The 26,107-nt window shown below is 39.9% G+C and overlaps 1 protein-coding gene across 4 annotated transcripts in view; it reads left to right on the top strand.

The window, feature by feature from the left end:
* The window catches only part of rpa1 (replication protein A1), a 36,465-nt gene extending 13,317 nt beyond the window's left edge, over positions 1 to 23,148 (top strand). For all 4 annotated transcript variants that reach the window (XM_071527133.1, XM_071527136.1, XM_071527134.1 and 1 more), the window contains 6 exons: positions 3,218 to 3,366; positions 11,289 to 11,424; positions 14,740 to 14,916; positions 15,919 to 16,026; positions 16,463 to 16,549; positions 22,353 to 23,148. In XM_071527133.1, coding sequence (XP_071383234.1) covers positions 3,218 to 3,366; positions 11,289 to 11,424; positions 14,740 to 14,916; positions 15,919 to 16,026; positions 16,463 to 16,549; positions 22,353 to 22,457 — 762 coding nt within the window. In that variant the 3' untranslated portion in view covers positions 22,458 to 23,148. The remainder of the gene's footprint in view (positions 1 to 3,217; positions 3,367 to 11,288; positions 11,425 to 14,739; positions 14,917 to 15,918; positions 16,027 to 16,462; positions 16,550 to 22,352) is intronic.
* Positions 23,149 to 26,107: the final 2,959 nt, after the last annotated feature.

The raw sequence follows: 26,107 nt of genomic DNA, 5'->3' as shown, positions 1-26,107 counted from the left end.
CTTTAAAAAGCAAAATGTAAACCTACCCTTAACTGAACTAATATCAAGAATCGTTTTCACCGTTTTAGCCTTTTGTTAGAAGCAAAAATAAGAGCCAACTAGTAGACCATCTATGAATGAGACCCACATCTAATTAAATCACTGATAATTATTATTAATGTCATTAGGTAATTCTTGAGTACAGTAATTTAAGATGCATTTTGTTTTAGCTCTGACCTTAGAATAGAATAGATTTATTTCAAACATGTCAAAAAAAAATTAAATATATATATATATATATATGTGTGTGTATATATATGTGTGTGTGTGTATGTATATATATATATATATATATATATATGTGTGTGTGTGTGTGTGTGTAAGAAAACAAAACAAGAATATAATAAATGGAGTAGGAAGATGTAAAATACTTATTTGGTCCTACCCCTTTTCTAAACTTAATCAATGAACTTAATGTTTATAGTCCAACTATCCACCCCAGTGTCCATCATACACAACTTAAATAATTACTTCTATGTTCCTCCTCTTTATACATACATAATCAACCTCTATGTTCATCGTCTTTATACATACATACTCTATGTTCATCCTATTTATACATAATCAACTTGTAGGTGCCCATCCGGCATGTCCCAACACTCACAGAGAGAAAACAAAGGAAAAATAATAAAAAAAACAACGTCATCATCAGCGAGCATCACATTCTTGAGACAAACAAGGCCCCATCCTCATCCCTGTACCTCGCGAAAATTGTTTTTTTTTGTACATCTTCTTAAACTGTTTGATATTTTTTACTCTGCTTGAGTTCTACATCAAGACCATTCCACAAAGTCACCCCACAAATTGAAATACAAATTAATTGATACGAACACAACGTTTTTTCAGTTTTAAGTTATACCCCCCCTCTCTGTCTAAGAACATTTTTTGTATGTTGCCAGGAAGTAAATTATTTCTTGCTTTGTACATGCTTTGGTGCTTTTGTAGATGTTACCCCACACCTCCGCACAGTAATTCAGATACGGTAATGCAAGTGAACAATACAGAGTGTACGCTTTATGATCCAGAATGGCAAGGAGCGTTGCAGTTGTGGGAAAAACAAGGCCAACTTTTCTCGCACATATTTTATATGAGGTTTCCAGCAGATTTTGTGGTCTAATATCACACCCAGAAATGTATTTTCATATACTCTTTCTATATTAACATTATCTATCATCACTTGTGCGTGTGTGTTTATTTTACATTTGGTTTTGGTTTGGTTTGGTTCAAATTTAATAACTTGTTTGTGTCAAACCACCGTTTTAATTTACTCATTTCTGTCGTAACCACCTCCAAAAGCTGCTGCAAATTCTCCCAGAACAAAAAATATTAGTATCGTCCGCAAATAAAACACATTTCAGTATCTTTGATACCCTGCATATGTCATTTATGTACAAAATAAACAATTTCGGGCCTAATACTGACCCCTGTGGGATTCCACAAGTAATATCCATACATGTTGATTTGTAGTCACCTATCTGTACAAATTGTTGCCCGTTTCCTATATAGCTTTTCATCCAGTTCAGCACAACCCCTACCCATACCTTTCCATTTTATTGAGTAATATACCATGATCAATGGTATCAAACGCCTTTTTTAAATCTATAAATACTCCCACTGCATACTTCTTTTTGTCTATACAACTAGTTATTTCTTCTATTAACTCAATTAGTGCCATAGATGTTGGTTTGTTTGTTCTGAATCCATATTGACTGTCAGTCAACAATTTATGCTTGTCAATAAAATTGTCTAACCTTTCAATGAAGAGTTTTTCCAATACCTTAGAGAACTGGGAAAGTAAGGACACAGGCCTGTAATTAGTAAAGTGATGTCTATCCCCAGCTTTATATAATGGGATAACTTTAGCAATTTTCATTTTACCTGGAAATGTACCCGTTTTGAAGGACAAGTTACAAATGTAAGTTAGTGGTTTTACAATGCCGTCAATGACTTTCTTGACTAGTGTCATATTAATTGAATTCCAGTTAGTAGACGTTTTATTCTTACACTTACTAACAATATCGATAATTTCCTGTTCTTCTACTGCTCTTAGAAAAATTGAGCTTAGATTTTTATCCCCATAAACATCAACAGCCCCCCTCTCTTCTGGATGTGGGTCATTGATTTCTTCTGCCAATTTCGGTCCCACATTTGCAAAAAAATTGTTAAACCCATTAACCACATCATTCATATTGTTTATAGTCTTATCATTGTCAATAAAATACTGAGGGTAACTTGTGTTTGTTGATCCATTTCTAATAATGCTATTTAATACACTCCATATCCCCTTGATGTTGTTTTTATTATTCTCTAATATTTTATTATAATATTCCTTCTTGCATATCCTCATAATATTAGTTAACTTATTTTTTATATTTTTTATATTTATTTTCTGCATCTATAGTTCTACATTTTATGAATTCTCTATATAGGGTTTTTTTTTTTTTGCAGGCATTTTGTAGTCCTTTTGTGATCCACGGCCTATCTGTATAATTTTGCTTTCTGTTGTATTGTTTTATTGGACAGTTTTTGTCATATAATGATTTGAATATTTTTAGAAATGTTTCATAGGCTTTGTCAGTATCATCTTCTTCATATACTCTTTTCCAGTTTTGTGTTAGTAATTCATCTCTAAATGCACTCATGGATTCCTCCGCCTGTATTTAAATTTATTGGCATCCTTATCCTTCCCATAATCACAGTCATAGATCACAAAAACTGGCAAATGGTCACTGATGTCATTCATTAGTAGCCCGCTCACTATATTGTCTTCCATAATATTTGTAAATATATTATCTATTAGAGTGGCACAGTGTGATGTTATTCTGCTTGGTCTTGATCATTGGATATAAACTCATACTATACATTGCATCAATAAACTCATCAGTCATTTTGTGCTTATTAGGATCTAACAGGTCTATATTTAAATCTCCACAAATGAACATAACCTTCTGATTTGTCTTAGCAAACATTCCCTCCATACTATCCCTAAATATTTCAATGTTGGATCCAGGTGCTCTATATACACAACTAACAATTACATTTTTCCTTTTTTCATAACCTTCAGAATACTAAAACATGACTTGAGAGAAAAAAAAAGGTTTTCAAAACAAATGAAAATCGAAAATATTTTAATGCTTCTTTGTCCCTTTTAACCATTTCTACTTTTTTCTGTTTGTAGGCAGAAAATTTTGATGGCTCTGGACAGCCCATTGTTGCCATCAAGGCGGCCAAGCTATCAGACTTTGGAGGCAGGTCCCTCTCTGCATCCTTCAGCAGCACTCTGATGATCAACCCAGACATCCCCGAGGCATATAAACTGAGGGGCTGGTAAGTGAGCCTGAGGATCATAGATAATGCAATGCAGCAAATGGCTTATGTTGTCCTAGCAATGTATACGTATTTGCCAAAGTGCTTTTACAGTAGGTGTGCAACATGCTCAACATGATAAGGTAGAAGGCATTTTTCATGATTTATTAAGCAGCAATTTTTTGTAATTTTTTTTTTGAATGACTGGAAGCTAACCTCTGGCATGCATGCGTTACTATTGAGATTGAAGACTTGAGAAGTCAAAGGATTAAAATGGTAAATTTCCATTTCCCAAGTTGCGAGGGTGCATGCTCCGGCTCTCATTATCAAGATTAGTTTTCCTCTATTAGCAGCGATGTGGGGGGTGCTTCAGTGAAGCATTACATATGAATGGAAATCATTCTTAATCTGTGGAAAATGTGTTTTTTACTGCCTTAATAGCGTCTCCAGATGAAATGACAGAGGTGCTCTCAACATAACTGACATCCAGACTCATTTTCTTTGATTACGTGGATGTAGCATTTGATGTATTGGTGGGTATGTATGTGTTTGGATGGTGTGTACATTAAGTTTCTTTCATGTTTATTTTCACTTGAAAACACACAGGAATATGTGGAAATTAGCCAAGTTGTCTTATCTTGGAAAAAGGAGGAATAAATCATATACAGTAGTTATTTTGTGTGCATGTAAGAATAGCTATTGCACTATAGTTGAATTTATTAATACCAGAGCCAAATGTAGTTATAAGATGGTAGACACTGTCACAATTAAACAGGCATATGCCTCAATTCCTTGAAGACTTTCTACTGGCTTTTCTTGCAAAGGAATAGAAAAGCAGTTATGAGTCAAGCTTTCATCTTTTCTTTGGGCTCTCTTGCCAGTTCTGCGATTCATCATTGCCTAAATCATTGCCCCACCCCTGTGCATACCATGACTAGAAATAAACATGTATGCTTTCCTTTGCGTCAGAGGTAGGGAAACGAGGCATATTTTCAGTTGTTTTGTTCCATTTTACAACAAAGACTTGTCAATGCGTGACGTCAGGGTTGGATAATGAGGACACATTGTCAGATGGCTGTAAAAAGTAGTAAAGGTTGGCATAGAAATGATTGATGGATGAGGCAATCTTCACATGGTCTGAGGGGGGCTGCCATTGCTCCTACTTAACCTTCACTTCAGCTCTGTGGCATACTGATTGATCTGTCCTTCTTATAGATCCAACTTCAACAGGCCAGGACTGGCCCTCCTCTCTGACATGAAGGCCAATGTCTGTGTTTCAGAGTGGAGATCCAATCGATTCCATCCAAGGGGTTTCATTTATTTACCTCCTAATACCAATGTCCTCTCTGTGCAGGGAAATAAGATGAAAGGCAGACAGTTAAGTGAGCACAAATAACAATTCCAATTTATTTTCTGGTATGTCTGTTGCCTTCTTTCCTTCTGCTTTGGAAAAAGTTGGCTTATTCTGAGTTGATCAGAGGACCTGATCTGCATAATCAGAGCAGTGAAATGTGACTACTCGGCGGGTGGGAGAGAGGCAAGTCAACAAAATATGCTCATATTTGCCACTTCACTGGATGTCTTGGCCATGGTGATTTCCTGACGATAGTTTTAGCTCCTGCCCATAGCTTTTCTGTGAATTACTTTGCTGTCATTTGGACTTGTTTTCTTGCTCATAATGCCATTTGACTTTTAAAGTGCCGACCATTGTCCCAAAAATATGGGAACTTTTAAACAATGCATGTTTGCTGTTAAAATTAGATGGTGTTTTCTTATTTTGTATTTGCGTAGTGGTAGAAAGTTCTTGACTATCAAGGCCAATCTTGAGTGGGCTTATTTAACTGAATACCATTCTTTTAAGTGCTGAATCACTCCACCTCCCTATTTCAACAAAGGCTTCTTCCACTTCCTGTCTGCTTCTCTACTTTATGACAGGAGGTTGTTCCCCACTTCTCCAGTCACTTCTCACTTGGACAGCCACAGATAATGATCCTTAAAGCCTTGTGTTGGTTTATCCACTGCAGAAGGGCTGGCCCATGCAGGTCCTTCTTGGACAATGGGTTTCTGCAGGTTCACAGGCATCCACTGATAAATAGTTTGGAAGTCACAGATGGCAGGAAGCCAGACTTGACTCATTAATCTCTCAATCTGAGAGAGAACCATGTTGAAGACAATATCACTATGCAGCATATCCAACCACAAGGATGGAGAGAATAACCTTTATTTGTCTTTATTTCGGACTACATTACAGAAATGATATGGTGATGGGAAGTATGTTGTTGGTGCATGTTTTAGGGATGGGACAATATATAGAATTTTCATTGCAATACAAAAATGTGACGATACATATTGGGGACAGAAAAATTATTTTGCTGTGGTAATCACAAATGAGACAGCTTGCCCATTACTATTTCACAAGCTCTCCATAGAAATTATATTATTTGCACTTTGTAATGACATTTTTAAATTGTTTACATTCTAGCAAGCCAATGCCATTCCTAGAAAGATTTTTGGCTTAGAAATAAAGGTAATTCTGCATAGTCAAACTTTGTTGTCATTTAACTTTGTTACATTGTATCGTGGTTGTATTGCACCATGAACCCCATATCGTGTATCGAAGCGTATCTTGAGATACGCATATCGTCCCATCCCTAGCATGTTTTCATGTTACGAGTAGTGGCTGTTGAATACATAATGAGTTTTTTGTTCCTATGGCAATAAGCCCGGGTCTCAGGATGGCAACAGTGTGCCCTTTAATGACTGCTCTCTAAGCCAAAATGAGATTTGTGGAAAACAGAACAAGGAAGCAAATCAATTCAACTGAATAGAGCCTTTCATGTTTATGTTTTATCTTGCTCGAAGAACCCAAAGCTTTTCTTCCGTCGTTGAACAAAGACACACTTTTACTATAGATTCAAGGATGCTGAAACATCATTGTTTTACACTTGTGGGGGCGTCTTAATTTGATTGTGTTTTGGTGCAGACCTTTGGGACTTCCTCAAATGAATAGGCTATCCTTGGTGAGCTGTTGACTCAAACTCAGAGTATCAGTGGTGCCACTCAGCAGATCCCAGTGTGCTTGTATGGAAAGCTGAGTACTATCCTTTTAATGTCACACTAATTAATCTTGCGGAGATGGAAATGGCTTTAATTTCCTCAAACAAGAATGCTGCACTACACACCAATTATCTTGAGCTTGGTTTCTGGGATTCCTAATTTATTGTTTTAAGCTGTATGATTCCCTACCCCTCTTTTTGAGACTACTTTGCACAGAGTGCCATTTTGTCTATGTTCCTCTTCTTGAAAATTATGAATGTGAAATGAGCAGTCCTCAACATTTAGCCTACTCTTTCACCCTTCTAACTGCACACTAGCAGTTGTCCATTAGGTGGCAACAACACATTTGGAGATGGTCCTGCTGCACTTGCCCAGACTCTGAGACTAGACAGTCACTCCTGTGTTGGCTGCACTTTGTCATATTTCTTCTCTGTTCTTGACATTGTCAACCTCAGCCTTTCACCATTACTCATTTAGTCACACATGTCCAAGCTGACACTAGCTCACTGGAATGACTCCAGGCCAACCATTTTCACTACTAGCGGTCACAGCATATAGTTTGGGGGCTGTAATTATGTCAATGCAGAAGCAAACAAGGTTAGACTGAGTAGCCTAATGAACATGTTGCCTTATTATTCAAATATAATTATAATTAGTAGCTGAATTACTTCTGTTTTCCCCCTATTTTCCTATTTGCTTGGTCAATCTTGAAGACTTGGGATATCTCAAACTGAATTTGGTATCGGAGGCCTCGAACAGGCTGGGAAGATCTTGCTGTGTTAAGTTAACAGGAGGCACCCTGCCCTCTTTCAGCTGCCACTGGTATGGACTGCCCTTCTGTCCCACTTAACCCCCAGTACAGTTGCAATCCCAGGCCATTGATGTAAATAAAAATGTGGTCCTAGTCAAATTGACTGTGTATATGATCATTTGAATATGGATTGTGGTTGTGAACAACCACAGATTCAGCGTGCAAACACCATTGCTGTTCCATATGAGAGGAATTGTAGCATGTAAGTCTAGAAGAGAAATGGTATTCAACTTGACCCATAATATCACTCACACAGGTAAATGTGAATATCAGTATTTTTGCTTATGTTTTTGAGTTTGGATGTTTTGCTCTCTCCCATCACCTGGCTACCTAATATACCATCTTCCAACTTCGGTTGTACCTACACAAATCCAACGCTTAAATGTGCATTGGTGGTTATTTTGCTGTTTATACACAGCATATTGTGCTAGATATTAGAGATGCACCGATCCACTTTTTTTCAGATCCGATTCCGATACCTGAATTTGGATATCTGCCGATATCTGATTCCGATACCAGAGCTCTTTTTTCTTGAATATTATTATTATTATTATTATTATTATTATTATTATCATTGTTGGTATTATGTGTAAGGTTACATGAGGCTGTAGTAAACCACACAGCATTAAAAGAGCAAAAAATATACAAACATACAACAACTGTAAGGTTTTCAACGGGGGAGGGGGTTGGTTGGTTGAGTGTCTTTTTATTCTTGTATTCTCTTATATTGTTAATATATAGGCTAATATTGTTATATTGTTAATATATAGGATAATATCAATAAAGGATCCCATTACCTGGATGGTTGAAAAAATATCTAATGTACTCATTTTACACAGGGTTAGGGTTAAATTATATATATATATATATTATAGTTAGCAATGTAGCTTGGTCCTAGCCCATTAAGGGCTTTGTATATAAGGAGGAGGACCTTAAAATCAATGCTAAATGTTACAGGAAGCCAGTGTAGAGCTTCTAAAACTGGACTAATGTGCTCTCTCCTCTTGGTTCTGCTTAATAGCCGAGCTGCAGAGTTTTGAATGAGCTGAAGTCTCTCAGTGTTTTTTTTTCGGGAGACCAGTAAAAAAAAAAAGGAAAAAAAAGTGCGTTACAGTAATCGAGTTGGCTTGAAATAAAGGCATGAATCAGTTTTTCGGCATCTTTTTGATTTATAAATGGTCGTACTTTAGCTATGTTTCTCAGGTGGAAAAATTATGTTTTTGTCCACTTGTTAATGTGGGACTTGAAGCTTAGATCTGAAACTAGGATAACACCAAGACTTGTAACCTCAGATTTAATCTAGGGAGTCAATGTTCCTAGATTATTAAACAGCATTTCCCTTTTTGTTTTTTGGGCTGACTAGTAGGATTTCAGTTTTGTCCTCGTTTAGCTTTAAAACATTTTTGCTCATCCATTTATTTATTGCCAAAAGACAGGTAGTAATGGAGTTTATAGCTGCAGCATCATTTGGTTCAGCAGAGATGTACAGTTGCATGTCATCCGCATAACTATGGAAACATACATTGTGCTCTCTAATGACGTCACCAAGTGGCAGCATGTATAGTGAAAATAATAATGGACCAAGGCAGCTCCCTTGTGCAACCCCAAAACAGATGTCATGTTTCTCAGACACATTATCTCCAAGACTGACGTAAAACTTTCTCCCTTTGATGTATGTTTTGAACAATAGCTTATCTGCTATAACATCCTTTACCCATATTGGTGTGATGCTGAATACAAAATAACAGGACAAACTCTTATATCAGCTATTGTGAGACAGTGGTGAGTTTTTACTGATGCATTAAACTGTCAGAGGGCATAGGAATGACATTTCAAAGTTGGATTTTAGTTTTACCTCCCTTTTTAATTCTATAATGTTACTGAGGCTTTCTCTTACAATAGTAGTTTTCCTCTTTCAGTCTGCTTAATCTGTCTTTTGTGAAAAACCCTTTCCTGTGATTCTGCCAAAATGAGAATACAGTAATGAATAGGAGTACAATAATGTGCTCATCTGTGTTTATATTTAAATGAGCTATTTTGTTGGCTTCTTTTAAACTCCTTGTAGCTCAATGCTTGACCACATGTCGGTCATGACAGATGAAGTGGCTAACACCATGTCACACACAACATGGAGTAATCGTGTTTGTCGTGTGTTTGCCACTCTCAGTCCCAGCATTAGAGTCTTAGCTCGGGGCTGAGAACACTGCTTACTGAGGGTTTCCCGTCATCCTTTCATGCTCCTTTTTAACTCCCTCTGTCATGTCTCTGCTCCTGTCCTATCCGTGTTGGTTGACACACTGACATGTGACATGTTTGTGCCATGCACATGCATATATTCCCCCCCGCCTCTTGCTGTCTGTTTTGGTGTTCCTACAGTTGGTTAGTCTCACTAAAGCCATACTGCTGTAAGCTGGGATCTGCCTGCCTGCCTGTCAGTCCACCGTTGCACACTTTCTGCCAGCTCCAATTTGTCCTCCTTTTGTCTCCTTCATCAAGATCACTGTCTACCCTGCCATTTCTGTTTCCTGTGCTCCTCACTCTTTGTGTGTTGACGACGCAGCAGCAGCTTTTAGCCTGGATGCCGTCCCAGTCGTATCTTGGTGACCGTTTTACTGTGTCTTTGGGGTATCTGTTGAATCAGATGCCCGGAGAAGTCTTGTTCTATATGTAGCGTGTAGAGTCGAAAATATCAAATTTAGTAAAGGTATGGAAATATGAAACTTTGATCAAGATATCAAATTACACTCGTAAAGTAATTCCTGATCCTTTTGGTAACATGATACAAAATTTAATTAACTAATGCGACTAATTGTCCAACATCAATTCAGTAGAACTCAGTCTTCTGGTCCAGATAAAAAGAAATCTTCTTATTTTAATTTGTGTGAGTCTGTGCGTGTGTGAGGGAGATCCTGGTCTGCAGTCTGATGTGGCTTGTAGATAAAACTTGTAAATTTCAGAAGCGTTGTCTGATTGGTGGAGGAGATCCCCCCTTAGTCTTGGTCAGCGTCAAGGTGACACTTTAGTAGCTTTAAAGGTGAAGAGTCATTTTTGTTCCTGGGAAAGAATGTTACTCAAGGGTCCATTTTGAGTTGTGGAGACCTGGTTCTGCTACATATACATTGGTAATGCTGTGGAACCACTGTGCAGTCTGTATCTTGAAGTGTGATGGATTTTTAATCAGTTCAGCTACATTGTCACTACCCTACTTTTTTTTCCCCTTGGTAGAACATCTGTCTTGGGAAAGATGTTAAGCTGAGACAGAAAATAGTATTTCCATTTGGGCTGATTTGATTCGTCTTGAATTTTTTGTTCAATTTCCTGACTGCATGCAGGCACAATTAAAACAAAGCAGTGCAGGTATACTGGTGAGGGAATAGGTGCCACCGGAAAGAATTGCTCACATTTGTCAGTAGGAGTGGGAAATTGGCAGCCCGCGTGTTGCTGAGGCCACAGACTGAACCGTTAATGGGGATATTTTCAATTAGTCATGCCTCCAGGAGCAAGGCATGCTCTCCCTGTATTTACAACCCGACCTCCCCATTGCGCGCCACTCTGCCTTGTGGCCAACAGATTAGTAAGCTCTATTGATCTCTGGGACCATTTTAAACTGAGTGGGTTTTTTTCCAATTCCATTTTACCTCCACCCGTCTTTCTTCTTCTTTCCTACCTTCCCTCCTCTTCTTCCTATTGTCTTCTGTGAATTACCGGGAGCATTGGGAGAAAATGGGTTTCTGATTTCACCGTAACAACCCTGACCCTGGCGAGCTCATCTGTCCCTCCGCTGTTGATTCATTTCACAAGCCTCTCAGCCTGCCCTGCTCTCAGCTGAGCCATCCCTGCTTTGACAAACACAAATGGTTACACTGCCTAGAACAAGATTTTTTTAAAGCTAACTGTTAATTTGACAGCCTGCAGCCTCTCGACAACCAAGTGAACAGCAACACATTGTGTTTGCTCCTTTGGTTCTAATGTGTTTGAATGAATAATCCTGCAGACCAAAAAAAAATTGGCATTTGGTGATTGATTAGGTCAAACCTGTACTGACTGCTCTGTGTTTCTTTGTGTGTACATGTAGGTATGACAAGGAGGGTCATGCCATGGATGGACAGTCTCTGACTGAGGTGAGAGGTAGCGGTGGGGGTGTCGGAGGAAACACCAACTGGAAGACTCTGGGTGACGTCAAGACCGAGCACCTGGGACATGGAGACAAGGTACACACACGCGCACATTCACCTATACAGACAGTTTTACCTTGACATACACATCAAACATTCAAGATATGATAGCCACAGACATATTGTTATTCAAGGATGATCCTTTGAAGATATTCAAGGACAAACTGAAAGACCAGTGTTGAATCCCAAGCAACAACTTTGAAAGTGCTTACAGACGAACTGCATTTGTTATCAAACACACAGTGCACATTACAGATCTATATAGTCTCGCTGCGGGGTAACCTTGTCACTTGTAGCTCCACTTCCCAAAGATTCTTTTAGCTGACAGTCACAGTGATGAATCTTCATCATCATTGTGACTCATATTAAATGACTGTGCCACCAGGGATCCTGGAACTTGTGTTTAAAAGCGGTCCTCACTACATTTGTGATCTGCTGCTGCTCATTAATCACCTGCATTGTGTGTGTCCTCTCACAGCCTAGATATATATTTTGGGTGAAAGTCACATTTATCTCCGATATTGATTAGGATCATAACACAGACTCCATTCTTTGCCCTCTGTAATGAAATGATTGCCCTCCGATAAGTATAGTAATATGTGTTGTAATTTCCCCCCGTTTTTTATTATTTATTTTTTGAAGGAAATGGTGCTCTGAGAAGTGTATAAATTATCTAGAGAGGATAATGTGGACCTGTGTAGGGATTTTGAATTGTGTAATTTAACATAATTTAACATGCTGTGCACATTAATAATCATCACAGTATTATGAAAATATGGCATTAAGACAAGGACAATGGATAGATCTGTTTGATTTGGCTGAAAGAAACGCAAGGGATTGTGATGGGGCACCAAGAGAGATGAGGGAAATACTTACACAGTGATGGAAGTTAAAGTCAAGTGTCAGAGATTGGGGTTGGAACATGTTGGATATTTAGAAATGCAGACAATAAAGAGGAATGTGAAGGCATCTCATCCCTTAGAAAACAAAAGAGAGTGCAAAAGTACATAGATAAAACAAGAGCAACAGTGGTCTCTAATCTGGAGCAAAACTCCTACCGGTGTCTTAGTGTGAAGGATATTGAGGAATTTCAGGTTTTTCAATCAGTGGTGTAACTGTATTTGTCTGTTGCCCCAGGCTGTGAACGACCCTGGCCTACCTCTGCTGCCCTCTTAATTCTCTGCTCTGGCCACACAGCTGCAGCATCCCCAGTCACAGATAGTCTAGCTGTCTCATCGCTCCTCCTAATGCCTCTCTTAGTCCAGCCACTGTAGCTATTCTATCATACAATGCAGCTTAACCAGTCCCTTTCACTCCCCCCCCCCCCCCCTTCCAAGTCCTGACTGTAACCATTAGCCCGCTGTCAGGTAAAGAGCTTTCTCCTGGCATTAGCTCCCTGCTGTTGAGGAGGAAAGGTTTGACCCTGGGCGATGGAGGCTCGTGCTCCACCTCAGCATGGAGTGTGATGAGGGCCGGGACTGACAAAGCAGCTGAGCTCAGGCTGTCCTCAACCCCTTAGAGACACCCGACACACAGGGGCATGGGGTCAGGCCTCTCAAGGCCCCCCCCACCAAAGTCTGCTGCAATTAATTGTCCCTGTCACAAAGTCTTTGTGTCACAATCTCAAATTTCCACATTGTTCCCTTGCCCTCTCTGACAGCGAGTGGTCACCCTCCTCCTGTTGGCTTGACACTGCATGTGTAAAGGCCTATGACAGAGGCTGGGAAACAAGTTCTTCTGTCCTCTTCCCACTGTGGCACTCTTACTGAGTTACACACTAATTGAAGAGGTGTTTACTTGATTAATTAGTTCTCTTTTGGAAAAGCTGCAGAGGTTGATGTCCGGATTGTTTTGGTAAATCAAAGCAGTCATTAAAAAAGGCTTAGCCAGCGGCTTCTTGTGTTGGAACAGGATGATTTTCTTTTATTTGGCCACTGTCATTTACCACACTCTAAGGGCTTTTTATTTATCCAAAGTGACATAGAATATCAATTGTCCCGTTCTGGAAGTTAATTGGGGTCGAATGCGTTTAGCATACTAACTCGATGGTCAGCAGTCAGCATGTAGAGACAGAGAGAGAGAAGGAAGGAGGGGGAAGAAGAAAATTGATTTTCAATATACTGTAGGGAAATGTTCCATTTTGAGATTTATTTAATTATTTGCCTGTTTGTTTCCTTAGACGTGACCGTAAGACTGTCTCAGGCTGTTACATCAGACAGTAGAGAAAAGGAACTTTGGCTTGCAGAATTCTCAATTTACCGCCCGGCAAGATGTGCCTTTATTGTCCCCCGATTTTCAAATGAGGCTATTCTTGTCGATGAAGATGAATCAGGATGGCCAGATTACTACAACTACTACAACTTTTTTTTTTTTATCCCTTTGTAGGTCCTATTTGTGCAAGGATGCTTTATGAATCAGCAAATTATCTCTTTTTCTCTTTTTCTTTTTTTCTGTCCGTATAAACTCAAAATTTCAGATGCATTTGGCCTTCAGCGATTCTGCAGTGTTAACATAATTAGATTTACATGGTGGCATGGATGATTGGTTGATGTATTCTGCTGTTTTGCTGTGGCTCCAAGGTGGCAGCCCATTGCCCTGCTCATTGACCCTGAACAGGTGCCTTTAGCCCTCTTCTCAGCGTGCAGGGGTCTAGTCTCCTCTCTGTTCCCACAGCCAATGTTGAGGCTAGTGGGAGGAGGGTGAGACCGTCCAAAACAATCAGCTGTTAGGGTGTGACATCTATCTGTTGTGTGCATCAGTGCCTGCGAAGCGTGATGATGGTGGGGAAGAAACCCTGCCTGAGGAGGAGAGGTGATGTGACTCATCTCCAACCTTGTTGACACTTTTGCATCTCTTAATCACAGCACATCCAAAGCCCCTTTTTGTATTCATCTATTTCACAGCCGCTGTGAAATTCATGTCAGTTGCTTGGGTGTTTCTCATGCCAGCTAGGAATGATTTCCAAAAGGCTGTTTATGTGCATCAGGGTTCTGAACTTTGCATATTCCCCATTAAAAATGATGAGACTACCTCACTAGTTTGCATTTTGTGACAGAGCCATGAGGATTGTGGTTGGGACTGTAACTTGTGCATCTGCTGCATAAATGCTGCTTTTTGATTGTTTGCATATTCCAGTATATGCCCTCTCAGATGTCTTCTTTATGTTAATTTAATGCTATTCTTATTCCTTGTTGCGTCCTCCCCATCATTTAACACACAAAGCACAAAGCTCATTACATTGAAGAGCTGACTACGTCTACCAGTACACCCAAGAATAACAGAAATACACTCCCATAGTATTGTGTTATTTGTTACTGAGCTTTTGTTTGTGTGATTTATTTCCTTTTTTAGGCCGACTACTTCAGCTGCATTGCTACCATAGTGTACCTGCGCAAGGAAAACTGCCTCTACCAGGCCTGCCCCAGCCAGGACTGCAATAAAAAGGTGGTCGACCAGCAGAATGGCATGTTCCGCTGTGAAAAGTGCGACAAAGAGTTTCCCAACTTCAAGTACCGGCTCATCCTTTCTGTGAGTGGCTCAGCACTGGGTGCCTTAAACTTTCTGTCTGGCTCTTTTTCAACTGTGCTACACAGACGCGCGCACACACACACAAGCATGTATGCAGATTCACACACACACCCCTGTTCTGTCTGCTCAGTCCTCAGCAGACGCCTCTGCTGAGGCTATGGGTGTCATCCTCCGGGTGACTTATGTAGTGCTTCTCATTACCCTGTCTTTCTACTCTCCTCCTGGCTCAGTGTCCATATTCTTCTCTCCTTCCCTCGTTTCTCTCTCTCTCTCCCAGGACTCCAGCCATTCGCTCCCCTTATGGCCCATTCCCTGTAGTTCGATGGTGTCCCCATCTGCTCTTCATAGTCCTGTTTAATGACATTTATTTTGAAGCCAATTTCGCTCTTGCTGCTAGCGCTGAGTAACCCAGGCTAATTTTAGATTGTTTTCACATTTGTCTTGCGTTTTAAATCAGAATTATGTTGAGTTAATTGCTCTGTGTTTCCTTACTGTGCTGTTAGTCATCTTACAGAATGTGCAGGGATGAACACAAATACAAGCCCTTTTTTCTCAGCTTGTCGGCAGCCAAAAATTATTTCAAAAATAACAGCATTAAATACTAAAACTCATTTAGTCAGCAAGAGAGCAATTGCAGCCAGACATCTGAAATAAGCGGCTTTGCTTTTGTTTTGTATCACTCATCAGTCAGCATATTGCTATTCTTCACAAGCTGTAACATAAGCTGTGCATTTGCTTGCACTGTATGCATCACAAGTGCACCATGCCTCTCTGTGTTTGATGTCTGTGCTTGCCAACAGGATATAAGCTAATTGGAGGATGTAATGATTTTTTTTCCATGAGCAAAAGTATACATTCAGTCAACAACATATTTGACCATTCAGCAACTACTGTATCAGGCAAACACGTCAAGACTCCCTTATCCAAAAATGTAATCTATACTTCCGGAAGCATTTGGCTTTTCTTCCTATTCACTTGTATTCTCTCTGTTGTCTCTATCAGGCTAACATTGCAGATTATGGGGACAACCAGTGGGTGACATGCTTCCAGGAGAGTGCAGAGGCCATTCTGGGCCAGAACGCTGCTTACCTGGGGCAGCTCAAGGAGTCGGTGAGATTCCCTCTGCCTGAATTTAAAGTCTGGCCTCAGGAAATGACCAGGGCAACAGCTGAACCTCAGGCTCTGTTACTGCCAAACATGCAGACACGCACATTTGGACACACACACACACACACACACACACACACACACACACACACACACACACACACACTCGCATAGACAAACACATGCATACAAAGCCTGTGTTAAATAAGCCCATTGTGCTGTCTTTCCTTTAGGCGCAATTACATAGAACATATAAAGTAATCATAGGAGCCATTTATTCAGTGTTTTAATTAAAGCAAAAAACAAATGAATTGGAGGACACCTGCTTCATTTTGCACTTCAAACTCTAATTAGACTAAAATGTGATTAAATGGAAATGTGTATAGCTTGTTGTGTTAAAACTGAGTCTAATTCAAATCCAATTTTTCTCCCTTTTCAGAATGAACTTGCCTTTGACGAGGTCTTTCAGCAAGCCAACTTCAATACTTTTGTGTTCCGCAACAGAGTGAAGCTAGAAACGTACAACGTAAGTAGAGCAGGAATGGTAATTATTCCAGTAAAATGCCTATGGGTTTGTGGTCATTATGGCATGCGTTCTAGAGAGATAGTGTCCCTATTAAATAGAAAAAATATGCCTGTGAGAGATAAAAGAAAAAAAAAAGATGCAGCCTCAATCCCCTGAACTACCGTCATTCATTTAACTAGATAAATTGGAACAGTGTTTATGTTTAGGTGTTTGTGCTTTTCCTGTTTGATAGTTTTCTCATTCATTCTTTTTAACAAAACTACCTTGCTTTCATTTTGATTGACAGAGCAATCTAAAAAAAAAAAAAACCCCGAAAAAATGAGTGTTTGCCTTAGAATGCTGCTCATTTTCAGTGGCTTTGTGAAGGGTGCGCACACAGATTCGTCGCGGTCACTATTTCCTGCAGGCCACACAGATAGAGGTTTGTTTTGAGGGAAGAGCATAAAAGAATTGATTGGGCTGGGACTCTGAGCAGGAAGTCTGGAGCCAAGCCAGGGGCCGCATCCGCCATCAACACACAGTAGAGGCCACTGTGTCTGTCACATTCAGCTCGGCATCCTAAGTGCCTATGGCGCTGCTACAAGGATGTATTGGCTGCTGCCTCCAAACCCCATATTCCTTCAACAAACGCACCTGCAACCCCTTGTTCAAACATGTTTTTTTTCCTCCTTCCTCGCACTACAAGCCAACTATTGTCGGCTGCTCTGATATGCTGTCAAGTGGATAATGTTGTTGAGGCTTGACGTGGGACACAATAGGCCCTATATATGGAGAGGGAAAACTTAATGACGCCCATCAATCCTGTTGTATCAAAGTGAGATTGAAGCTTTGACAGGGGCTCTCTAACAAGGTTTATCAGAACGCTTGGGGAAATTATACCCTGCGTTTTTAATTCAGTCAAGCATTTCACATGAGGTGTATAATGCAGTTATCCCCTATAATGTAATTAAGACATTAAGTCACTGTCAGCAGATTTAAAGGTCACCCTGCCTATACCTGATGTTCTGAAGGTAGACCATCAAAGACATATATATAGGATTTGAGTGGGTTGAGATTTTCTCACCCCATAAAAGACTATTATAAAAATGAATAGTTGCAGTCTTAGGCTGCAGTGCCTAAGTGACATTCATATTGTTGTACAATAAATGCACACCTGTGGCTGCATACTAGTTAATCTAGATATTAATGTGTACACCAAAAGCAACCACTCATGTACTGGAAGGGATGTGTGGAAGAATAACGATTACTGTTATGTAATTATTATTAATTAAGAATAAGGTTTATTGAACATTTGCATTAGTTTCTTTTAATAAACATGTAATACTGCAGTTCTTATTCGACTTCACATCATGCCTGAAACACACAAACGCCTCAAATTAGATCCAAGTTCTTAATAAGCAAAATGAATACTCTTGAGGACTGCTATTAACCATTTGTAAGAATAAAGTCTAAATAAGTCAAAACTGCATAAAAGTTTCCCCAATCATGATTAAACTCTGTCCAAAGATCAATATACTTCAATAAATGTGTATAAAGCCATTTTTAAGATAAACATGAGCTGCCATGAGAACCAAAATTCATCTCACTTAATCTAATTTACCGATGCAGAGGCAGATGCGTTCTAGCATTTAGCAGGTCACATATTAATACAGTGATGGATATATGCAGGTCATTGTGTTGCATCTGTCAAGTACCTTGGGATGGATGTATTTATCACTATAAAACAAAATCTTTTAAATATTCCCATACAGTGACACAGCCTTGAATCTTTTAACTGGCTTGAAATCAGGAATGTCTGCTCGTGGCTGTAATATTTATTGTTGTGCTGTTAAGGTCTTGCTCTCCCCTGTAGGCCTCGTCTAGACATTTTAACTGATTTTAAGTGTCTCAAAAGGATGACATTGGAGAAAAAGGGGACATTGAACATAAAGCCATGTGAGGCTTTTCATTGTAACTCTGCCCCAATCCCAACCATTGCAGGCCCAGTTTCAAAAAGAAATGTGGTGGATTTGCATAGCAAATGACTGGCTGATTTTTCTCATTTTGCCCACATAAATCCTGCCTTTCTGGCAAGCTGTGACCAACACTAATCGCTTGATGAACTCTGTCACACTGTGTTCTGGAGCTGCAGTGCAGTGCAGGGCAAGGGTGTGAGTGTGGAGACTGTCCACACTGTTCTCAACTGGTCCTTAGTACTCTGAGTACTGCTGGTTTTCAGTTAGAATTGAATAATTAATCGACAAAAACATCTAAATCGCAATTTGAACTTCTGCAATTAATTGTTTAAGAGAGAGGGGCGTCCAAAATGGATTTCTAAACAGGTGCGTTAGAGGTCTGGGTAATCTTTTGTCCATGAATCAAATACAATAATAAAACCATTCATCATACTAAAACTCTGAAAATCCTGCACACTGATATCTTTACAAAATCACTATTCTCTAAACAATTTTTAAAGTTCTAAAAAATGTATGTAAGAAATGTAAAAGAAAAGGAAATGTAAGAAAAACATGATGATATGAGTCACAGTTTAAAGCGCAGGTAGGTAATTGCATTCACCTGGTGTACCATGTCTAAATCAGTCCCTATTAGTCAGAAAACTAATGATGAAATAAAAACCAACAGTACTCGGGGTCCCAAGGACTGGAGTTGCGAACCACTGGTTGTAGAGGCTTGTGTGCATGCAGCAAATGGAGTTTCAGAGACTAAAGTGAAGCTGTAAGAGAGCTTCTGTGAGGGACTCATTAGACGCTGGTGAATGAGTGACAATTTTCTGTACCCTTCATCTCTGCTGCTCTGTTTTAGAGAGGCTGCATAGAAGATAAAATGCTCTGCTCTTTTCATGTAGGGAATTGTTAGTTTCCTCTGCTATCTCTGGATGCAAGTGTTGCTGGGAAGTTTAAAACTATTAGAGAAAAGGTCACAGTGGAATGGATTTGTGTGTTTTTCTCTCTGTGCTTATGTGTACACTCACCTGCAGTGATGGCTCTAGGGGCTAGTGCAGGTTGTGTAAGGCTGGAACAACACACAACTTGGCTATGTAACATTGGCTGGTTGCAGATCACACAGAGTCTTGTTTTACTCACCCACTCAGTGGCTGCAACCACAGTTAGCTGAGCTCTCAAACTCCACTGGCAGTGTGGATAGCAGACTCGGGCAACACACACACACACACACAGGGCTGCTGCTTGCTTGGCTCTTTATTATACCTCGTTCACAATTTGTTGTTCCGTTGGGTTAGGATCTGCTAAAGTCATTCATTCCTATGGGAGACATATTTGACGGAGTGGTAACACAATGCCACCTAGTGGACAACGGCACGGTTGGAGAGTGATTATGTTGGATTTTTCAAACTTTTGCATTGCAACAGACTGTTATAGTTAACACCAGCGGGTTTATCTTCTTGCTGTGTTGACAAATGGTAAACCTCATTTTGGTTTAAGTTGTGAACAATGCAATATGTTGTCTTTCTGTTGCACTGGCCTCCAAGTCCAGTCCAGGAAGGAGAAGGCAAGACTCTAGCATGTTGGACCTAAACATGTTGGACCTTTGTCAAATTATATGACAAATTCATTCAATTAGGTATTTATTTTTAGCATTTGCTTTAGGCTTGGCAAAGTGCCAATTGGTCAGTTTGTTTGGTCAGAGTTCAATTCATTTTCAAAGTGGGAACCATTTCTGCATGAATCAAGCACAGACTCTGCACTAGATTTAAATGAAAGTTTGACTCTTGAAGAGCTAGACCCCGGTTTCCAGTTCCAGGCCTTAAAATGACCTTTTCAGCAGCGTTTTGCATTTAGATTCATGCTGCTCCCAAGTTTTTCTGTTTGTGTGTTCTAGTAAAAATTGTTAGCACACTATTTCATGAGTGAGCTGTGAGGTCCAGTGCCTGCAAATGTGCATAGCAAGCTAAGCATACATGCACGAGTAAGCTGTTAGAGCCTGTTTTAAATATTATCAAGCAGTCTATTTGCCCACGTTTAGAGAAGCCTGATATGTTGAATGCATACTAACATCCCATACTGCATAAGTAGGTTTTTTCAGCTGAAGCTAATGGAGTGAAGAGTAACCACAGGGCAGATGCACAGATTCCTTTTCACTGCTTTTCCAAGCCATGTGAGAGGAGCTGTATAGCTACAAGCATCCCCCCTCGTCCTTTTTCTCCTTTTCCTCCTCCATCTTGTCCGGAACCTGAGGGAGCCAGGCTCGGAGCAAACGGCAGCTCCTTCTCACAGTGTCAGCCAGATGCAAATCAGTGCTGCGGGACTAAGTTGCAGCACTGCTGCTGTAGAAGCACTGCTAGCTCACACAGACAGACTCGCTCTAGGTGTGAGTGCGTGCACATGAACATATCTATGTATGTGTTGGGATCCCACCCCCACCGTCTTCAGATCTTTAACGTGTGCGCTTGTTTCACAGCTGCCCTCGGCTCAGGCAGCACTAGACTGCAGGAGAGCCCTCAGCTCCTCATCCCTCTTTCCCTTCCACCACAAACTCACTGACACCATGCCCTGCCCAGGAGGCATTGGTAGAGCAAATCAGACTGTTTCGTTTTAGACACACATGCATACACACACCGCCATGTAGGCTAAGCCTATATGGCTTTCTATGGGCAATTGATTCGCACAGATTTGTTTTTTCCCCGCTTTGTTCATTAGCATATTTAGCATACCCCCATTACCTCAGCCAGAGGGATTCTGAAGAGTTTGATGACAAGGCTGTTGATTCAAAATTTCATCTTTTGCCTTGCATACGGGCTGCTGGAGGGGTTTTATTCTCTTAGAGTAAGGACTAAGGACAGTGTGGGTCTTGTAAAGAATCCGAGCGCCAGTGCAAAGGAAGATGATTTACATTTCACCTACTCCAGGAGCAGAGCGATTAATGGAGACAAAGTGAGTGTAACCTCTGTTTAAATGCAGAGAATGATGGCCCTGGTAGAAATGACCTTCTCCTGTCTAGACAGCTGCGGAGGTGGTTATGGCATTAAAAGCTGCCTCTGTTCTTTGTGAAACATTCATTTGAATGCCAACGCAATGCCCAAATGACTCGCATTAACCCCACCTTGTCTTTGGGGAAGGGAAGATACATCAGTTTCCAGTAGATTATTATTTAAAGCTATACCAGCCACGACATGTATAGCTCTACAATCAAGTGTTTCTAAAGTAGGTATCCATTTTTATACACATTATTAATACTCACTGTATTTAAATGGTGAGTATTTGTTTCCAGGTACACCTATTTCCAGAGTGTCCAATCTTGAATTACTAAATAAAATAAATAAATAAAAAATAACAAAATAAGTTAAAATTTACAAAAAATTATACAGCTGTGTTTATTATTATTTTTATGAAAATTGTATACCTATTTTTGAAACGCGTGTCTATATATATATATTTTTAAGTCCCATTTTATGGTCATGTCCAACAGTGTTGCAGGTTAAGAATGGCTCTTGTTTGGATTTTTACATCATGATATATGGACAGAATTTTGTGCTGTAATTGTTTTTTGTGGCAGGCTGAGCAATAAGGCCTGATGATGAATTTCCATTGTGTTTACATTTTTCTAGCTGTAGGGGAAATTTTCCATCTCAGGGAGCCCACCGCAGCTAAATGAATGTAAAGCGAACATTGATGCATCCTTTTCTGCTTGTGTTATTTGTTACTCTGGCAGTAAACCTCAGTACTGATGGACCTTGAACCTGCAGTTACTGTGTCTCGTCCTTGGACTCTGTGTTACATTAGGAGAACACTGATGGAACTGAATGTACATCATATAACTGGGTTTTCTTCTTGTTCTCCTTTGATAGGATGAATCCAGGATCAAGGCTACAGTGATGGATGTGAAGCCCGTTGACTATAAGGAGTACAGCAAGAGGTTGATGATGAACATCAGGAAACTGGCTGCCCAGTAGTCTGTCAAGTGTTTTGGTTTTGCTTTTGCAAGTTTTCCTTTGTTTCTGCACAACCAAGTAATAGCTCTAAATTAGTTTCCAACTTTTGCTTATGAAGTGTTTTTCTTTTACATCCTTATAAGTGACCTGTAATCTGAAGCCTCACAGCACTAATGGAGCAGTTTTGACCTTCCTTTGTGAAATTGTGATTGGTGGGGCAGCTCTTTGGAAACTGCTGGCTTTTTTGTTGATGGATAAAACAGACAAGGTTTTTTTTCAGCTGTTGGGGAATTAAGCAGGGAGTGGGTCAGTTAAACCAGAAAATAAATCATCACTGTGTCTGTCTTAAGTCAGCCAGTTGTCATTGCATGTATTGTGGTCATGCAGGGGTGTCGTCTGCTTTAATCAGAGGACCAGCACCGTAGCTAGCACTCTTTTCACTCTGACACACAGTCAGAATGGCTGGGCTGGACCTGCACATTCCTGATAAGACCGTTTATTCTACTCTCCCACTTTTTTTTCACTCCTCTCTCACAACACATGCACACACACACACATGCACAGAGGCAGACCTAATGGGAAATGTACTGCACTGTATTTATGTAGATACAAGGTGTTATCCATATTTTCTATACCTCTAACTTTTTTTTTTTTAGCTCTGCCTTTTGTGGAACAATTAATGTTGAAAATAAAGTTGTTGTAATCAAAAGCATTTCTGCCTGTTTTACAGTGAGTGCTTTGTTCTGTTGCTAATACTGAATATATCAATAATGTGATTGTGTGTTTAACTAAGTGACACAGCTATCTCATACAGCACCAGACCCTGACATCTGCCTATTAAAGGTAAGTGGAGGATGTAGACTACATCTTATAGTAACCCTGGATTTCTTAGTTGCACTATGTTTAGAGGATTTATTCAGCAACTGTCCCACAATACTCCCCATCTCCTGAGGTCTGGCTCAGATGTGCCACAGATTCCCCCTGTAAACTTGACTTTCATGTTGTATTAAAGCAGAACATCAGTGAGGCTGTGCCTCCCCATTTTTCTTCTGATAACCATCTCGTTTCTGCTGAACACTGCATCTGTTGCCCGTTGTGTGCCGAGATGGATTAAAGCTGTCTTAAAATGGTGAAGAAAAGCTAACTTTTTATTTTTTTTTCATCTGTGCTTGAAAATATCGATCGAGTTTGTCTGCGATCACCTCACTATATCTCAATGCTGACACGGTCTACTTATTTTAACCATTACTTCCCCCTATGACTTTCCTAAAGGTTCCTATACCTTTTTTTTTTATAATGTGAGATATTGTGGTAGGAAGTGTCAAAGGTGAACAGTTCTATTTATGAAAGCCCCAGCCCATTCCTGTTTCAGACTCCCTGCCTGTCAATCACACAGCAACCATGGAAACGACCTGTTGGCTCTGCAATTGTGGCTGAATTGAAACATTTTATTCAGTGATGCACACAGAGCTGCTGAGGGGGAAAAAAAGAGGGTGGTACTTCTGCCAGGGTAAATCTGGATGTTTCCGTTGGGAGTCAAGTCTAGCATGTTATTTTCTGCCCTTATTTACATCTGGCATCCTGTAAGCATTAATTTGAAACGGTGAAGATGATGCTGTTCTTCAAGCCTCAAGTAAAGTGAAGTCACTTGGTGATAATCTAACTCTCACACCTGTGTTCTGTCTAATTTAGATTATGCCTATTACATGGTCCTAGTTAGGTTGAAAATTAGATTGTAATGCATTTATAATTGATTTTGCACTGTTAGAATGAGATTGGCTGACTAACTGCTCTGAATTACATTATGTTGCTCAGGAATAGTTTGCACTTGCTGTTTTATTAGCAGTAGCATGTCTATAAAAATCTGCAGCTGCACAAAAACAAAACTGTCAGAATACAAGATTAGAATATAATTTGTGGGATGGCATTAACTCTGCTAGGGTAACGGGTTTGCTTCCCTCCCATTGCCACCTAAGCTTAAAATGTGTACACTCATGGCATTTCAAGGCACTTTGGATAAAAGTTTCAACCAAATGGCTTATCTTAGTTTGTGGGACCGAGCAAGAACATTGCAGAAGATTCAATAGGGCTGTCAGATGTTGTCAATCAGTGGGAATCAAAGGGGCAACTGCCATGAAATGTATGTTTTAAAATTAGAAAGGAGTATCTACAAGTCAAGAAATTAAAATACAGTACATTTGAACCTTGAAATGTCTGTATATGTTATATTGGTCATACTGTAAGGCAAGATTGACACTAATCATACATAGTTGTGGGCAGTGTAAATTATACATCAAAAAGGATGTAAAGGGTGGATAAGTGACACATACAAACATGTTTTTGCAAATATAGCTCATATTGGCAGATGCAAGGCCATCCATTAGATTTTCTCCCAACTTTTAACGTGGCACTTATTAGTTTTCTGATGTATGGCTATGGCCCAGAGAGCCCAACCATGCATTTCAGCTTTTGACAGTCATTACAAGTTTGATAGTGATGCAGTCATCCCTCTATAGAGCCGCTGCAGTCATGTACAGTTTGAGCATCCATTTTTGTGCTAGCATAATTGATCGGCCAAACACTCACACTGCCATGATTTAGTCTCCTTCTTTTTTTTTCTTTTTTTTTGGGGGGGGCGGGGGTATAGGCATTCTCCTACTCATTTAGTATTAGTGCAACAGTGGCCAACCAAAACATGGGTTATTATTCTTCAAAGCTGTCATATAGCTGTATAGTACTATTACTTGGCAGCCATGAAAAGCTTCATAGTGGTTCAGGCAGCCCTCTATTGGGTTTATACAGCCATGTTGTATGCATCCACCTTTGTGTTAGTATAACTGATGGGCCAAACACTCAAACTGCCATGATTGGCTGCATTTTTCACTGAGCATGATTTGGGGTATTTTCTCCAAATAGAGGTATTAATGTGGTTGCGTTTCAAAATGATTGAACAACAGGTTCCACTTGCATTCACCAACAACAGCTAATTTTTATTGACTTATACATGGCACATAAATAAATCTATTCAATCACATGGTGTTTGTTCAGCCAGATTGATATCAGATTTTGGCATTTGTGGTGCTCGGTGGGTTAATTACACATTTGAAAGGGGCTGTGCCTTTGTATTAGACTAAAAATCAGATCTGAAATTTGTGAATGTGATTCTCATGAAAATGTGATGTGTTAGAAAATACCATTGCCATACCAGCTTGCAACCATGCGGCATGGATTCTACACTAGTTGCAGGACTAGGAATGCACAGAGTAAAGGATTATCAACCTGATTAAGACCCCAGACACCACTGCCTCTGCTATGGCAGAGCATTCAAATTATCTCCAAGGCAAGGCAAGCGCCATTGTGCCTTCTGTGACCAGGCTGAGTTTTAAAGATAGCATTCCTCGGAAAGACACAAAGATGTTTTTAACATTTAGAGGCTGGGAGTAGGGTCATTAAAGCTACAGAAACTCAGAAGTCTGTATAGCAAGGGAGCTGACAGAATAAGGGTTTCTATACAGGGAGAGTGTCATATAGGAAGCAGGCATGGGGGACACAAAGGAAAAAAGGGACAGCATGAAAAAAATTAGAAATATTCTTATTCAAAAAGATATTCAATATTCCCCTTCATGCTATTCCCCAGATAAATAATCTTAAATATGGTTGGCACCTGCTGT

Source organism: Centroberyx affinis, unplaced genomic scaffold (assembly GCF_046629955.1).
Source record: "Centroberyx affinis isolate AG114_WGS23_722 - 3 ecotype Tasmania unplaced genomic scaffold, CSIRO-AGI_Caff_v1 ptg001494l_1, whole genome shotgun sequence".
NCBI classification, from domain to species: Eukaryota; Metazoa; Chordata; class Actinopteri; order Beryciformes; family Berycidae; genus Centroberyx; species Centroberyx affinis.
Note: the sequence above shows the minus strand (reverse complement) of the source record. Positions and strands in the feature narration are given on the sequence as shown.